Source organism: Camelus dromedarius, chromosome 19, assembly GCF_036321535.1.
Source record: "Camelus dromedarius isolate mCamDro1 chromosome 19, mCamDro1.pat, whole genome shotgun sequence".
NCBI lineage: Eukaryota > Metazoa > Chordata > Mammalia > Artiodactyla > Camelidae > Camelus > Camelus dromedarius.
Window position 1 is genome coordinate 13,929,346 of NC_087454.1, and position 17,820 is coordinate 13,947,165.

The 17,820-nt window shown below is 39.9% G+C and overlaps 1 protein-coding gene across 6 annotated transcripts in view; it reads left to right on the forward strand.

The window, feature by feature from the left end:
- Positions 1-17,820, forward strand: part of CDKAL1 (CDK5 regulatory subunit associated protein 1 like 1) — a 538,667-nt gene that overhangs the window by 417,979 nt on the left and 102,868 nt on the right. For all 6 annotated transcript variants that reach the window (XM_010980113.3, XM_010980118.3, XM_010980114.3 and 3 more), the window contains one exon: positions 13,723-13,785. In XM_010980113.3, the coding sequence (XP_010978415.3) occupies positions 13,723-13,785 (63 nt within the window). The remainder of the gene's footprint in view (positions 1-13,722; positions 13,786-17,820) is intronic.

The window sequence follows — 17,820 nt, forward strand, 5'->3', positions numbered from 1 at the left end:
TTCTCGCGCTGTCAGGTGTTTTGGGTGCATTATAAAAGCTAGTATCAAATATATGGCTAGCAGATCAGATCTGACTACTTTCTGAACTGTTACTGGTTGTTTTCTTTGCCTATTTATTTTTTATTGAAGTATAGTCACAGTGTGCCAGTTTCTAGTGTACAGCACAATGTCCCAGTCATGCATAGACATACGTATGTTCATTTTCATATACTTTTTCATTAAAGGTTACTACAAGATATTGAATATAGTTCCCTGTGCTCTACAGAAGAAATCTGGTTTTTCATCTGTTTTTGTATATGGTGGTTTTACTTTCACGGATCATCTCTATAGTTCATTACTTATTTATTTTTAAGGTAAGGGTAATGCATGACATATAGCCGTTGATTATGTCCTTTCCTAATATTTTTCTACCTGGAAAAAGGTACTGGATGCTGTTGTTCCCCTATCCTAGGTATAACTTGTCAGAGAAAGGAGCAAGCTTTATGAGAGTGCAAGCATGCTAACAAAAACAATGAAAAAAAAATGGTGCATAAAATGTAAGTTGATTCAAGGGCAGAATCCCATGGAAATAGTTTCAAATTCCAGAATTTTTACAATTATCATCTTGAAGTACCATTTATAGTTGTAAAAATAATTCTATCCAACATGAAATAAATTTGCGTTTAAATTTAGAAATCAGTGTGCAAATCATAATCAGCTCATCCATTAGCATAGCAGCTTAGCAGGTAGTGTTAATCCTCAGAATTTTTGGAACGCATTCAGCATTTAAGTACTTACTGTGTTCCTGGTTGCTGGTTAAGTATGGTGATTATTTCTCCCTGCTAGTTTGTAAGCTCTGTTGAGTCCACTGGCCTGTGACTTGCTTTCTGTCTCACCAGTGCTTAATATGGTCCCTGCAGCATGATGGACACACAATAAATATGGCAAATGAATGAATAATTGATTATATTAATGGCTAAGTTTTAAAGCTGGGAGAATGTATTTTGGATATAGAGGTGAGAATGGAGACAGAAAAACTGGTGAGGAGGCTCTTAAGAGGGATTGGAATAGCAGCTGACTGTCTCCTAATGAAGGAATGACCAAGGAGTGCTGAGATGGCCTTAGTTCACAGATGGCACCCGGATTACTTAGGGGGCAAGTAATTAGATTAATATAAGATGAGAAGCCAAGAGTCTGTAGGGAAAATGAAGGACAGAGGGAAGCTGAGGTTACTGAAGTTGAGTGCTGTGTTCATGAGTCGAGAGCCTGCAGAGAAAAGGTGACCTGGGTGGGTAGTGTGAGGGTCTAGAAGGCTCAATGAAGATTAAACCAAAATGTTGTGGGATTAAGGGGATGGTGGCATTTATTGGACAGCTCCCATAGGCAAGGCACATTAATGAAGAGTTGTGGAGGGAAGGGATGCTACCCAGATGAGCGGACGCGGCTTCTGCCCTCAAGGAGGTATTGACACGGAAAAGTGGTAAAGAGATCTGTGGGAGCGTGTAGGAGGATCCAGCAAGAAAGAGATAACCTTCGAACTAGGCTTTTCAGAATGAATTTAATACATGGAGATGGTAGGGGAGGTATTCCAGGCAAAGGAAATAGCATTAGCAAGATGTGGACTCAAGAAAATGTCAGGAACAAGACATTGTCTTTGGTGTTATTGGGGAAAGTGGGCCGAAGCCCTCATGTAAAACTTGAAATCTGATTCTCTGAGCAAACAGGGAGCCTTTGCAGGTTTTTGAAGAGGAGAGTGACATGTAATGACCATACACTAGAGAACTCACCCTGGCCTCAGGACAGACATGTGTTAAGCAGTGGTTCCAAACCCTGGGTTCAAGCTAGCATCATCGGCAAAGATTTTTAAAATTCCAAATCCCAGGCTGCACCCCAGATCAGTTAAATCAGAATCTCTGGCGTTGGCCCCCAGACATCAGTATTATTTAAATCCCCCAGTGATTCCAGCGTGCAGCCAGGATTGCACGCCAGTGATTTAAAGCTGGGGTTGGCAAACTCTTTATGTCAAAGGCTAGATAGTAAATATTTTTGGCTTTATGGGCCTTAGGGTTGCTGTTACAGCCATGCCGGTCTGCCATTGCCACACACAAGCAGCCCTAGACAATACATGGACGAGTGAGTGTGGCTGTGTGCCGATAAAACTTTATGGGACTTTCAATTTCATGTAATTTTCACAGGCCACCAGTACTCTTGTTTGTTTGTTTCTCATTCTTGGGTTTGTGTTTGGGTTTTTGTTTCCCCCAGCCGTTTGAAAATGTAAAAACAAGCTGCAGACTGTGCAGAACTAGGCAGCCAGTCATATTTGGCCCTTAGACCCTATTTTACCAGCTCTTGATTCAGAGGGTGAAAATTGGACCCAGGTAGTCCAAGAAAGAAAATACCACTGCAGTAATCCAGAGGAGAGGTGAAGGTGGTTCTCTTTGGTTGGTTGGAAGAGCAGAGTGAAGATGAGTGATATTGACTTGATATTCATAACAACCCGTGTTCCCCTGTGCTACGTCTGAGCACCCGGAGGTTGCCTTACCAAGGAGCTTGGAAAGAATCATTGTGTGTGTGTGTGTGTGTGTGTGTGTGTGTGTGTGTGTGTGTGTGTGTGTGTGTGTGTGTGTGTGTCGTGCTTCGTACTCTTTGATTTTGCTTTTTTGCTTTGCAGAGATTTGTTTTATGTTGAAAGGCTATTTGTTCTCTGACTGCTTGTAATGGCTTTTCGCTTTGGCAACACTGATCACCACATAATAGTTGTCTCCTTCCTTTCTTTTGTGCCAGCCCTGCCTTTGTTTTCAAAAGAATGACCTTTCCTTGCAAACAAATATTCTCTTTAGAAAGTAAGGTAAGCTTGATATAAGCGATATGGCAACTCATGTTTTATTTTATCAGATAACTGCTGGGTTAATGCAGAATTCCCTATTTGCATTTTCTTCCCACATCTGTTGCCTAGTTAAGGACCTGCCAGGGTAAAAGGTGCCCCTGCTCCTCTCCCACCCCCGCTGTGACAACATGAGGCTGATTGTGGCACCTTCCTTCCCTTGAGGTTATTTTAGAAACCATAGGGCTGAAAAATAGTCTCCCACTGACACCTGCTGTGCTTTAGAATCTGTGGTACATTTCCACGATGGCCTGGTTATTTTATTTGCGCCCCATTACAGTCAGGTGAACAAATTCACTTATCTCTTTTCTAACTTCCACTCTTAGAGGTCTGCTGCTTTAGTGTCCTCCAAGAAATGCTTATCCTGGGCCCCCCACTGTGGAGATTCAAGAAACTAAAGAACATGGGAACTCTCCTTGAATTTGCTGTAACAGGAGGGAGAGAAGGAAATTTACTACAGTCAGCACTCAGAGAAAGACAAATATCATATGATATCACTTATATGTGGAAACAACAACAACAAAAATATGTATATACACACACACATACACAAATGAACTTACTTATAAACCAGAAATAGACTCACAGACATAAAAAACAAACTATGGTTACCAAAGGGGAAAGGAGTCAGAGAAAGGGATAAATTAGGAGTTTGGGATTAACATATACATACTACTACATATAAAATAGGTAAGTAACAGGACCTACTATATAGCACAGGGAACTATATTCAATATCTTGTAAAAACCCAAAAATATTTATATATAAAACTGAATCACTTTGCCATATACCTGAAACTAACACAACATTGTAAATCAATGATACATCAGTGAAGATAAATTTTTTAAAAAGACTATAGTCAGCAGTGTTTATGGTCATTTCCATTATCTTGCAGATCTTACTAGAAAGTAAGAGATGAAAAAACAGGTAAAGTCAGGGCAGCTTTATTTTTCTTTACTTTTCCTACCACCCTCACAGTAGAGTTGTTTCTCATAGAACACGGGAGTATTATATGTGCCTTATAAACGAAAAGCAGATGAGATTTTTGAAGAGTTTATTTCCTTGAGTATTTTGGGGGTATTTTTGATCACCAAACATATTTCACATCATTGATTTTTTTTTTTAATTTCTAAATTTTGAGGTCCCCATTCCATGGACATGTTTTTCCTCCTTCTCAGTGATTTTGAGTGATTATCATCATCTTAGGGACACCATCTAAAAATGTTGAGTATGAACGTGAGGTTGTGATTGAGTGCTGATAATGTCAAGTACTTTTAATTAAGCTTCTAATGTTTTATACATAGATAACAAAATAAAGGTTCACGTTTATTCAATTAGCTTTCCATTTATTTTTCAAAAGCTCTCACCACGTAGGGAACTTAATATATAACAGCAGCCTGTCTCTGCAGCCAAAGCCTCAGGGTGCCCCAGAGGAATTCCTGCAGAGAATCCGTTTTTAAGTAAAGGAAGGGATCAAGAAATAAGGCAAAGCTACAGGCATAATATGGAGGTTAAGAATGAAGATGCCTTATAGACTTCAGAACCCAGAATGGTGACAGCTGGAAGATGGGGGTGGGGTGGGGGGCTGATCTAGAAGAATAGAGGTCAACAGCTGGAAAAGACCTTAGGGATCATCTTGGCTAGTGGTTTTCAAACTTCAGCTGCTCATTGGAAAACTCAAGAGCATTTAAATAATACACTTGCATAGGTCCCACCGTGCCAATTAAATCAGCATCACTGGGGCCTAGGGCTGGAGCACTGGTACACTTAAAGGCTCCCCAGTGAGTCCTGGCATTTTAGAGCTGGTCGATATTAGCTAGTCCAGGGTTTCTCAACCTCAGCACTGTTGACATTCGGGGCTGGATGGTTCTTCAGTTGGGGAGAGGGCTGTCCTGTGCACTGTAGGCCTCTACTCAGTAGATGCCAATAGCAACCCTCCCCAAGTGTGACAACCAAAAATGTCCTCACACATTGCCATTGTGTGTCCAGTGAGGGGCAAAATGGCCCTCGGTGAGGACCACTGATCTAGTCTCATCTCCCCATTTTACAAATGAGTAAACAGGCCCACAGGGGGAAGAAGTTTGCCCAAAGACTGTGCTGAGTTAAGCTAAGAATCTAGAGTGGCCCCCAAAAGTCTGTTCATTCAGTTTAAAAGGCGATTTTTATAGACAAAGACTTATAGTTTGTATAAACCTAATTTTAATGAAATGCAAAAAAAAAAAAAGAAAGAAAGAAAAAGTCATGCAATATTGGCAATACATCACAGGTAAAGAAAACCACCTTTATATGCGAGTGGGCATTAGGCCAATCTGCCCCGAAAGTTTTTGCATTGGTGAGTGCACCACAGACTACCAGCAGGAGCACAAAAGTGTGGTGAGCCAAAATATGTGAGTTTTAATTTTATTGGTATAAAACTCAGAATAGAAGTCTAGTTTACAGTACAGATCAAGGAATATACAGCCTTGAAAAAGCAGAAGGTTCTGTCACAGGCTACAGTATGATGAACCTATGGACATTATGCTGAGTGAAAGAAGCCAATCACAGAAGAACAAACACTGTATGATCCCACTTATATGAGGTGTCTAAACTCATAGAAGCAGAGAGTAGAATGGTGGTTGCCCAGGACAGGGGGAGAGGGGAGGAGCAGGAAGTTGCTGTGTAGTTAGTGTAGAGTTTCAGCCATGTGAGATGAAAAAGTTCTGGAAAGCTGTACAACAGTAGTTAACAATACTGTGTTGTGCACTTAAATGTTTGGTAATAGGGTAGATCTTATGTTATGTATTTCCCACAATTAAAAAATAAGTAAGTGAATAAAGTCTCCCCCGTGATTCTAACCTGCAACCACGGTTGAAAACTACGGTTTAATCCAGCCCACTCATTTTACAGCCGTCAGAGAGCTATTCTTCGCTTGGATTTTAACCTGAATTTTCTTGTGTCCTTAATACTCCCTGTGCAATCACATCCTTCTCCTGCTTTAAACCACACCCATTGCCTCATGACTCCCAAATCTGCGTCCCACATGTCTCTTCTTAGCACCATACCCTTGTATCTGACTTCCTTCTCGTTAACTCTCCCAGTGTCTCCCAGCCAGCCACATCAAACACTGAATTTGAAACCCAATTTCCCTCCCTTCCCCCCATCCCCAAACCTGCTTGTCAGTCTAGATTCCTTACCTCAGTGCAGGACACCTCCCCCACCTCAGCCCTCTTGGCGTCTTCCTCTGGTCTCCTGTCTGCCCAGATGCACCCATCCCACCTCTCCGCTGTCTCTCACATCATCTCACCTCCTCTCCTTGCACCTCGCTTCATCTGAGATGCTGTTATTTTTTCCAAACCACCTCAGCATCCTCTCGCAGTCTTCAACCTCTGACCTTCCTGTGCGCTCCATACTTAACACCATTAGGAAGCTCTTTCTGAAACACAAATGTGATCATTTGTCACATTTCTTGCATCATGTGCTCTAATCATTTAGCTGTTTTCTTTGATTCATCAAAGCTGCCTCCTTTTCTGTCTGCCTTGGTGTCTATATGCGACCTACTTTCTTACAGCTTATAAATGGCAGGATCTATCTATAGACTCAGTTCTTTTCTTTCTGCTTTTATCAAAAACCGACCTCCCCAGTACACTACACTACTTTCCCTCTTCAGCCAAACGCGATCCCATTTCAGACTGAGCTTAATGGGCCCCACGTTGCCCACACCCTGACTACAGGCAGCTGCCCCTGCAGGAAGCACAACAGAAGATCCCAAGAGAAACATCAGACCTGCCTTAGCATCAGAACACATCCTCAGTTGTTAAGGCCTTCACTTACTCTTGAGGTTTCCTTGCTGCTTCGTTTCTCATCCGTGACTTCAGTGTCTCTTAATGCTTTTTGCTAAGTCCTTGTTTTCATTTTGATCCTCTTGGTTCCTAGTTCTTCACCATTAACCCTTTTGACTCTCAGGCATTTATTATCTTGCAACTCTTGGCTGTTTCCCCCCTTTTGCCTCAGGATTTGGTTCTGTGACTTCCCTATGGGATACCTGTCCCTGGCATGTAGTAACTGACCAGGCCTCGATCCCTTGTCTTTATATTACCTGGAATTTTGACTCCAGTCTCTTAAAAGGTATTTAGAGCCTAAGTCCTAACTCTCGTAGTCCTCAGGGCACCGTCATTGCTCCATTGTCTCCGTTACCCCACGTGACCCAAAGGTCAGCCACTCAGAACCTGACTGTCCAGTTGGTGACATGTCTTGGCCCCCTATCCTCTCACTCTTACTTCCCTGCTGCTTTTGCCAGTCAGTCGGTTACCCAGGCTCTCTGCCAGAAAGGGAGCAGGAAAACCTAAGTGTGTTGAAACTCTGCTTTCCTAGCATATCATTTACACTTTAAAAACAAAACAAAACAAAAACAACTTATTTTAGTGGTTGCCCTAGAGTTTGCAACGTTTGTTTGCAATTAATCCAAGTAGAAAACAACCCCCTTTCACCTGGACGACACTGCTTCACAGGCGGTGTGAGTACCTTATAACAACAAAAGAATCCTAATTCCTTCCTCCCATCCCTTGTACCGTTGCTGTCATTTCATTTCATGTAAACATAAGCATACATAGTCAAATTGTTGCTATCATTTGTTGCTGTTATTTTTATTAGTTTTTGCTATTATTACTTTGAACAAACTTATCTATTAGATCAATTAAGAATAAGAAAAATAAAAGTTTTTTATTGCACTTCCATTTATTCCTTCCTCACTGCTCTTCCTTTTTTTATGTAGCTTCACATTTCTGACGTATATTCTTTTCCTTCTCTCTAAAGCACTTCTTTTAACATTTTTTGCAAGGCAGGTCTACTGGCAACAAATGCCTTCATTTCTTTTTGCATGAAAAAATCTTCATTGCCCCTTCATTTTTGAAGGCTAATTTTGCAGGGTACAGAATTCTAGGTTGGTGGGTTTTTTATCTCTCAACACTTCAAATGTTTCACTCCACTCTCTTCCTGCCTGCCTGGTTTCTGAGGGGAAGTTGGATGTAACTCTTACTATTGTTCCTCTATAGGTTAAGTGTTCTCCCCCATCCCTGGGCTTCTTTCAGGATTTTTTTCTTTATCTTTGGTTTAGTGTAATTTGAAAATGATATGCCAAGGTGTAGTTTTCTTGGCACGTGTCCTACTTGGTGTTCTCTGAGCTTCTGGAACTGTGGTTTGGTGTCTGGCCTTAGTCTGGGGAAATTCTCAGCCATCATTGTTTTAAATATTTCTTTTCCTTTCTTTCTTCTCCTTCTGGTAGTTCCGTAACATAGTTATCCCACAGTATCTTTGGATATTCTCTTCTCTTTTCTTTCAGTCTTTATTCTTTACTTTGCATTTTCCAGGAGTCTGTTGATATATCCTCTAGCTCTGAGATTCTTTCCTCAGCTGCATCCAGTCTACTAGTAAGTTCATAAAGGCATTCTTCATTTCTCTTACATTGTTTTTGATCTCTAGCATTTCCTTGGGCTCTTTCTTAGGATTTCCATCTCTGCTTACCTTGTCCATTTGTTCCCACCTGCTGCCCGCTTTATCCATTAGAGCCCGTCCTGTATTCATCACAGTTTTATGGTAATTCTCACTTCTCTGCCATGTCTGCTTGTGATGTTTACTCTGTGTTTTCAAATTGTGGGTGTTTTTTGCCTTTGATTTTTCTGGTAATAATTCTTTGTGATTTTTCTTGATAACCAGACATGATTACTGGTTCAAAGGAGCTGCCTTTAGTGATATGGCAAGGTGTGAGAAGCGGGGAAATATCCTGTATTCCTATGACTAGATCTCAGTCTTCCAGTTGGCCTAGACCTCTGGACTGTGAACATAACAAGCGTTTCTCAGGTTTTTTTCCTCCTCTTTGGTGAGATAGGATGGCTAGGTGAGTTGGAGTTGCGTATTCCCTTCCCCAGGTCAGTCAGGCTCTGGTTAGCTAGTTTCTCCTGCGGGCAGGCCCTGTTAAGAACAGAGTGCACTGGTGTATTTCAGAATGGTTCCTTCCCCCCTCCTTCTGCTGGAAACCTAAGGGGATTTTTCTCTGATATTTACTGTGGGAACCTCATTGAGCTCCTGGTGGTAAATCTCACAACGTTGTGGGGCCCCCTATGACCGGATCCCCATGGAGTTCTCAGCTCTCATGAGTTGTCAGCACTGAGCTCAGCCATCCAGCAAGTACGGTTCAGGTTTTCCTACCCCAGCATTGGTTCCCACAGTGATCCACTCTGTCTGGGAAGCTACATTCCCTGTGTTTACCTATTGGTTTCTCCAGTCTGGGGTTGTGGGGCGTGCAGCAGTCTTCCGTGTCCTCCCCTCTCTTCAAGAAGAGTTGCTGGGTTTTCAGTCTTTTCACCTTGTTACTTATTGGGACAGAGTGACCACTTCCAAGCCGCTTAACCTGCAAAACTAGAGAGCAGAAGTTGGTATGCTGACGCTCAAACCTGCCTTTTGGGTTCTTACCACAAAGTCTGATGAAGGCTTGCTGAAGCATTTGTATTTTATTATAGTGTACTTTGAGCACATCAAACTCAGAAAGCTTGTAGGTTTTATTATTTTTGAGATTCCATATATAGAAATGATATTCATAGCATTACTACAGTTTTACCTTATAATAACACTATTTATTTGAGAAAACTTTAATCTACAAGTAGAGAATGGGCACAGAAAGCACCGAGTTAGTTAGAGGAACCAAGAGAAGTTCAGTTGGTGGATATTGTTAAAACTCAGTTGATTGTATAACGTCACATTCGAAATAACACAGGTTCTCATCACATGTGGAGTGTCTCTCAGTTCTGAGTTCCGTTGCATACCTTTGATAAAAATTGGAATAATTACATTGTCTGGAAACCTGAACTGTTAAAAATCCTCCTTTGGGACCTTTAATTTTGTTTGGTTTTGTCAGAAAGGGAGTTTAAACATGGATATAAAAGGGATCATCGGTGTTTCCTGTCCTTGCAGAGTGAAATTCACAAGCAGTTTAGGAATTGTTCAACTTGTCAGAAATCCAGAAGTTTCATCAAATTTGCATACTGCAGGGCTCGGCACGTAGTTACTTTTGAACATCCTCTCATCTCTGTGTACCTCGAGGTTGATGGTGGAGCTGACTTGATGGCACCTCATTCAGTGCTGGGGGAGAGATTTGCCTTACACCTTGTGCTTTGGGCACCCTTGTTACAAGTTCATCACACAACTTGTTTAACATGTTTACTTTTTAAACACCTGGAGAATTAACAGGTGGTTGCATGACTGAGATGTTTAACAGGCTAAAAAGTGGGAGGTAATTTAGACACACACTGTGATGCAATAGGAAAATACCTAATTACTCCATTTTGGGCTCAGCTCTTAATTTCAGTTAAAACTGCTGATAGCAAGGCTCAACAGGCTTTGTAGGATAGTATTGTTAACGCTGTGTGCATGTGAGAAACTGGCTCACTAGCAACTTTAGTTACTAGTACACAAAGCCTTCTACTTGGCTTTAATGCCAGAACTTAGTAACAGGTCTCTTTTCAGAGTTTTTGTCATCAGCAGTTTTAATGTGAATACAGAAGGCTCGGAAAGCTCCAGAAACCAACTTGTAACATTCTCTGTCTGAATACAGAATGCTCAGAAGTTAAAATCCTGAAAACAAGACAGCTAATTGATATTTTGCTTGGTTTCTTCATCCTGATGTGTTAGGATATGGATTATGATCGATTCTTAAACTGTTTCCATTCGGTAAGTAGAAGGAGCAAGGAATTTTGCTGAACAGTTAGTTGTTCATGTGGTTTTGGGTCAAAGGGCTACTGCCAGAAGTAGACGTAGTCAGAGATAGAGGTTCTAGATCAGAGGAGGCTCATGTTTTCTGTAACAGGCCAAATAGTAAGTACCTTAGGATTTATGGGCTATAAAGCCTCTATTGTAACCACTCCACTTCTGCCATTGTGGCATGAAAGCAGTCATAGATAATACATAAGCAAATGCGTGCGGCTGTGTTTCAATAAAACTTTATTGATAGAAACAGTCAATAGGCTGGATTGGCCCTGGGGCCATTGTTAGTCAGCCCCTATTCTGGATCCTGAAGATACACCACTGGGCTATACGACTCTGACTTCACAGGAAAAATAGCACTGGTTTTCAGTTAGCAGGACTAATAATTTATAACCTTCACTATTCATAGCCAAGACTTCACTGTGGTTGTGCATAATAAATTTGTTGTCAGAAAAACAGGCATTCTTTCGTCACTGTCTTCTTTTGGGGCTTATTGTGGTTTTTTGAGGGTGGAGAGGTAATTAGGCTTGTTTACTCAATTATTTCTTAATGGAGGTGCTGGGGATTGAACCCAGGACCTTGTGCGTGTTAAGCAAGCATTCTATGACTGAGCTATACCCTCCCCTCTTTGGGGGCTTAATGTGAATAGTGTCATTTGCTTATTATTTATACTACTTTCTTCCCAAAATAGAAAAAATATATAGATAGGTTTTAGCTATGAAAATAAAGACATAAAATCAAAACCCACATAAAAAGCCCACACAAAACCACCTCTGCATGTCCCTTATCCACCTGCCAACTCAAGCTTGTAGCTCAACCGTTTCTAATGCTGATCAGTCCTTGGGACACCTCCTATGTTGAATACTGATATGCCACCTATTTTATCTTCTCTAGCATAATTTCCTTCCTGAAAAAAAAAATTTCCCCAGTGTTTTATATTGTCTCCTACCAAAGGAAGTGTTAATATCCGTCATTTTCCTTCTGATTGAAGTGTAAGCCAAGACCTGTTAAACCAACTAAGTGGGTGTATGGAAAGGAAAGAGAAAATTATAAGCTAATGAAAACTTTGGTGGGCAAGTGACCTGTTCAGAATGGATTCCAGGGCTCACAGAGCCACAGGGCCATTTCCAATCAGTTTAGAAATACACGTCTGCTCTCCAGAGAAAAGGGTGTTAAATTACTTTGGAGCCAGGTGGTCAGAAGCACAGCTCAGAAGTGGACAGAGAAAGTAGGAATATTGGCTGAGCTGCCGGGAGGAATGACTTCTAGTCGGCATCAGAATGTGGAAACAGGCCAAGTGATTTGAAGGACTGCTAACTGGAATTGTGGCTCCAAAGAGAGTTCTGAAACAGGGAACTAATCTGTGGGAAAACTGTGAGTTCTATACAGACGACTCGAACACAAGGTGCTAATTACTATCAGATCTGACTACTTAGCCAAGTAGCTGCCAAAGGTCGCGTGGAAGCTATGCTGGGGGATGTGCTTAGATCTCCGACATTGGGGAGGTATGACAGATGGGTTCCTGAGGACACTGGAATTTAAGGAAGGACTACTTCTCTAGGAAATGTGGACACCAGGCAAGGATTAACAACATCTGAAGAGAATGTGGAGCAAGAGGAGGGCAGTGTTAAAGTCAAACAGGCCATTCTCATGGCAGAATTTTAAGATGTAGTAGTGGGCTAACTCTATGCTGTATGAAAAGTAAATACAAGAAATAAATTCCATCATCAGATTCTGGGAAGATGTTCAATATCTGTTTTTAAAATGTTGTATCTGTGCTCTAAATTTAGAAATGTCCTAATCTTTAAATGGAAGAGAGAAATTAAGAACTTCCTTTTTAAGCGCATCCCTTCTCTCATTCTGTCTTGGCAAGAGGACATCAGTACAGAGTTTGGGGGAAGGGGCTGTTTGGCAGTTTCTGTCAGGGTAATTATGACAAGCAGACTATTTGATCCTGCAACTGGACTTCTGTAATTTATCTTTAAAAATATATATATACATTCTCAGGCTGGCAAAGATGTTTGTGGGAGATTATCATTTTATTTAAAAATTGAAGTGAATTGCGGGAAAAAAGTTCAGATTTCAGAAGTTTTTTGGGCTTCAGAACTCTGTGTAAGGGATTAGAGAGCTGGATATACAAGCCTTCGAGTTTGGCAAGGATAAATTGTTAAGTGGAAAAAAGTAAGTTTCAGAGCACTTTGTACAGAATGATCCCTTTTCTTTGAAAGTAATAGTAATCAGTTGTGTGTGAAGATACACACACCGAAGGTCTGGAAACACCTGCAGAATGGCTCATGGTGGTTATGGCGGGTGGACAAATCACAGTGGATTGGTAAACAAGCTGATTCTTACAGTCAGCTCTCATCAGAGAACTACACACTTCACTGTCGCAGATACTGGGGACTAGGTGGTGGGGAGGGCACTGGAGTAGTGCCTGGCTTCTTCTAATCAAGGAAGCATCATTACAAGCCAAGAAAGGCTTGTCTTTTTATAACTGTGTGTGAGAGTTACGTGTCATTATTGCAGAGATAATAATTATATACCTAACTCAGATATATTCATTTATTCGTTGACATAGCAGATACTTATTGAGTGTGTGTGAGACATAAACACATGTCACTATATAGCAGTGACAGAGCAAAGGCAGGCTCACAGCTGCAGGCTCCAGTGGACAGACCGACTCTGTGGCCAGGAAGCCTGAAGGAGGTATATTAAATGAAGCATGAGTGCCCGATTCTGAGTAACAGAAGTTGGTATTTCAGTGAAGTTTAAAGTGCCCTAAATGTGTTTGTTTTCTTTCTCTTCATAGCTTTTTCTTCATTTTAGTCTCCGAATTATGCATTTATTATAAATAGAGTTTTAATTACAGAGCCTTCTAGGAAGCGGTTGCCTGGCTGGTCTGGGACAGTGACCCACATAACCATCAAATGGCTTTGGTTTCTAGTTGTATCCATTTGTCCCAGATTGACAGTGTATTCCCTCAGCTGGTGGTACAAGGGGAGAACCTCTACGTAAACAATGTCATAAAACAGACAGACAGGCAGACAGAGGTACACATATAGATATATACAGATGTGTATATTTTTGCCACCTGTCAACACAAATGTTTGTGTTTTCTTCCACAGAAAAAGCAAAGAACAAAAGATCTTTCTCGCGTGTTTCATTCTTACAATCCCTATGATCACAAGGTAAGAGAAGCATGTTACTAGTCTTACTGGGTTAACAGATGTCCTTCTGAACGTATAGCACAGTTTTCACCAGTACATAGTGATTCTGAAGTATACTTACCAATTACGTTTATATTTCAATTTTAATGTTTCAACTCTTTATATCTTGTAAAGAAAGGAGAAACTTTGTATTTCCTAACTAAAATAATTCTATTTTATTCACATTAAAATCTCATTACGTGTTGTCACTGAAATCTCAAAGACCATGAAAAGACAGATTTTGAGGGGTGTTTTTTGGTTGGTGGATTCTTTCTTTCCAAACAGCAGCATGGGGGAACTTGGCTTTTGAATTGGTAAAGATAGTTGAAATATTAATTGCCAACTCTTGGCTCTCCATTGCTCCTGATAGAAAATCACATTTGTAAATAAAAACCCTCAGAAAAAAAAGCAGTCCCTAGAATTATACGTGAAATACTCACTCCCAAGAGCTTTGCTGCACAGAAAGCCGAGGAGGGTAATGACCCCTGTGGAACCCATCCCCTGGCTTCCTGGACCTATGGCCAGACTTGTCTCATGTATACCCCACACTCTCCATTCCCTGTATTTGAAGAATTCTCAGACGTCTTTTCATTTTTAAGTATTTCACCATATATTTGTTAAAAAATCAGTTTTTTTTAGAAAATACTTCTGTTTTTTAAGAAACTGCTCAGCACCACATCTTCATGGGGAAATACATCACAAGTATTCTGAGACTTGTGCAAAACTTCTCTGTCATTTCAGGTTCCAGTAAATCTGTTAATTCGAGGTGCTTTCAGAAGCAAACAAAACATTTGCACAGTCGAAATGCTAATATAAACTTAAATCTTTATCTATGAATTTACAAGGAGACATGTGGTGGGAATTTTTTAACTAGCCAAAATAAGTAGTGTGAAAACCACTTTCCTCATTTGAGAGTATGGAGATGTCTGGATTCAGGAGGAAAAAATTGTTCCAGTTGTTCATAGAAGTTGCAAGAATTTGAAGAGCTTCTAGTGTTTCCATAGTGACCAAGTGACTTAAGCACCAAAAATTTGGAAAAAGAGGTGTTTATGTTCCATGTGACCATGGGGATATACAAGACTAAAAATTTTTTTTTTTATCATTTCAAGTTACATTTTTCAAGTTAAATCAATCACTTTGCAGAGTATGGCACTTTGTTTGAAAGAGGTTGAGTGAGCCAGGAGTGTCTGACAATGCAGACGGAAGGTGCAGGCTGATAAGTAACACAACAGCAAAAGGAGTGAGACTGGCCAGATTTCTGATGGGAAAGTTGCATTTTTTTAGATGATGCCATTTAATTAACATAAACGCACCAGTGGCTTCAGTTAATATTTATCAACAGCAACAATAAGAGGCTGTAACAGAGCAAAGGTTTTGCCTGACTTGTCTAAATTTTGCCTGCTTCTAACATTTTTTAATTCATAGCCAAGGGAAATTCCATTATTCTTTTATTAGAACTCTTAATGGAACTTAGCCATTTGCAGCTTTTCTACTGGCTTCCTCTTCATATCCTTTGTGGCATTGTATCAAAGTCACCTCAGATTATGTTGGCTTCCCTTGTGCAGACTTCATTCCTCTACAAATTAGTCATCAGGCAGTGAGGAACTGAATGTAAATGCTAGATGGAGTTCCTTTTGATCTTTGCTTTAAGATCGGTAATAAATTATTATAAGTAGCTGGATTGCTTGATGAGTGATTTTTGAAGCTCCCAAGGTTTAGCCTGTTGGCATTCCGTTTCCTTCTGTACGTGTAGTAAAGGAAGAGGCAAAAGGTTCCTTCTAGGCAGCTCCTGACCCGTGGTAGCCTCCTCCCGTTTTTCCAAGCTCCATCCGGGCCGGTCTAACTGTGTTACTGTTCACCTTGTCTCATGTTGATGGGTGTCCACAAAGCCCAGAATCACAGGGACTGAGTAACGTGCACGCTTTTCTCAATCTTAGAATGTTCCCTTTCTCTCCATAAATAAAATAATAGACTGTTGTGATTCAAGTTACTTTGCCATTTTAATTATCCAATTATATTCAAATAAATTAGTTTTCTAGGCAGATAGATTTTAGTGTAAACGGTTTTGTAAGATGTGGTTAAAATTGGTTTAAACATCTCATGCTCGGTGAGATTTCTGGAATGATCTTCAGGTTACATATATATATGTATATCATAAATGAAAGCTTATATACAATAAAATATAGGCTGTCTGGGATTTGCTTTAAAAAAGAATTAAAAGAAGGGGATGGGTAAGTTTCGGTAAAAGAAGGTTGGCCACATGTTGATGATTGAAACTGAATTATTGGTTTGTGCAGCTTCATCGTTCTATTCCATATATTTTTTCTATATGACTGAAATTTTGTATAACAAAAATGATGCAAGAAGTAAAATAAACTGCGGTCTGCTCCTGGGAGTGAATGTTGCAGTATTCTCTTCCTCTCCAGCTAGATTTTTTTAATTGTTAATTTTTCCCCTGACGTAAATTTCTACCGAAGAAGGAATACTCATCACCTCAGTGGATTCATTATGCTGAGTGAACTCAGAAATGCAACTTCTGTTCTCAACTTGGCATAATTTCCTGGGGCTTCATCCCAAATTATAGTAGGTCACTTAAATGATAGCCTTGCCTCCGAGAAACTGTTAAAACAGTTGTAATTACAAAGAGTAGTGAGTACCACCGTTTTGTTCCCAGTGAGTCAGTTACATTTGCTGTTCTTTCCTCCCCCATCCAAGATTGCTCCAGCCTGACCCCAGACACAGGAGTCACCAGGTTAAACAAATCTGTTGTTTGAGTGAAGCCAGGTGCATTTCTTAGTCATACTCTAAAGCCATTGTTTAGGTTGTAAATGGTCAGTTGGTTTTCTCTTAAGTGCTGTTGCAAGAATCAAATAAAGCTTAGAGCAAAATAAGCACTCAGAATGAGTCTTAAGGAAAATACTTGATTTATTTTTTTATACTCTAAAACAAATTTTGCTGGACACTGGAAGAATTTCATTTTGGATTGTTATCTCTGGTTCCATGTCCATCTTTTAAAAAAAAAATGTTTTTGGGAATTCTCATAATATACACTTACACAGAAAGGCTGGACCGAACTAATTTCCATTTATCTGTCCTAATGAAAGGGAACATTGGTAAAGGGAACCCAGAGCAGCAGGTAATCTGATTGTATTTTGTACATTATATTCTTTCCTCTGTTATTTGAATAAACACATAATAAACATAGCTTGTAATTTCTGAAAACACATCATGCTAATGACCAGGAAAGGTTATAGGGCCAGAGATCTTCCAGGTCACAGAAATCCAATCTGGAGTTGAATTTTTCCTTTGGATAAGTCACGGGTAAGTAGAATAAGCTACAATTAGAACACTTTTATTACAGCTATGCAAATTAGCATGTGCTTTCTGTCTTTGGCCTGAAGAAAATACTGCCATGCATATAGAAGATGTCTGTCTCTCTCTTTTTCTTACTTCCTTTCTTTCTTCTTTTCTTTCTTGTTAGATTTTATCAGAATTATATGTCTGGGGGAAATCTAGGTTTATTAGCTACACACAGATGTTTATAATCTGCTAATGTAAAAAGCTACTATAAAATATGAAAATTCTTGGAAGGAAAAAGATACACAGTTCTGTTTAGGTCTGTGGTGGTTTTTAACATCTGCAAAGTTGAATACATTCCTAAACACAGTTACTCTATATGAATTAATGAAGTAATTAATTAATCCAAAATAAAATTCTTCCAGTGTCCAGCAAAATTTGTCTTACAGCTTAAAAAAATAAATCAAGTATTTTCCTTAAGACTCATTTTGAGTGCTCATTTTGCTCTAAGCTCAACCACTGAAAGTGAGTCTTTAACAAGATACCACTATTGCAGTTTCTGTATTTTGTGAAGTGGGCTTCTCATTTTCTTTTAGTGACGATTGCTGTTTTAATACTTTTCTACATTTGTAAAATATTCTACATTTTGTACAGAAATCAGTGGACACACGTGAAGAGAAACATTGTTACATAGCTTCTATGTTGGTGAAGTAAAGTTTT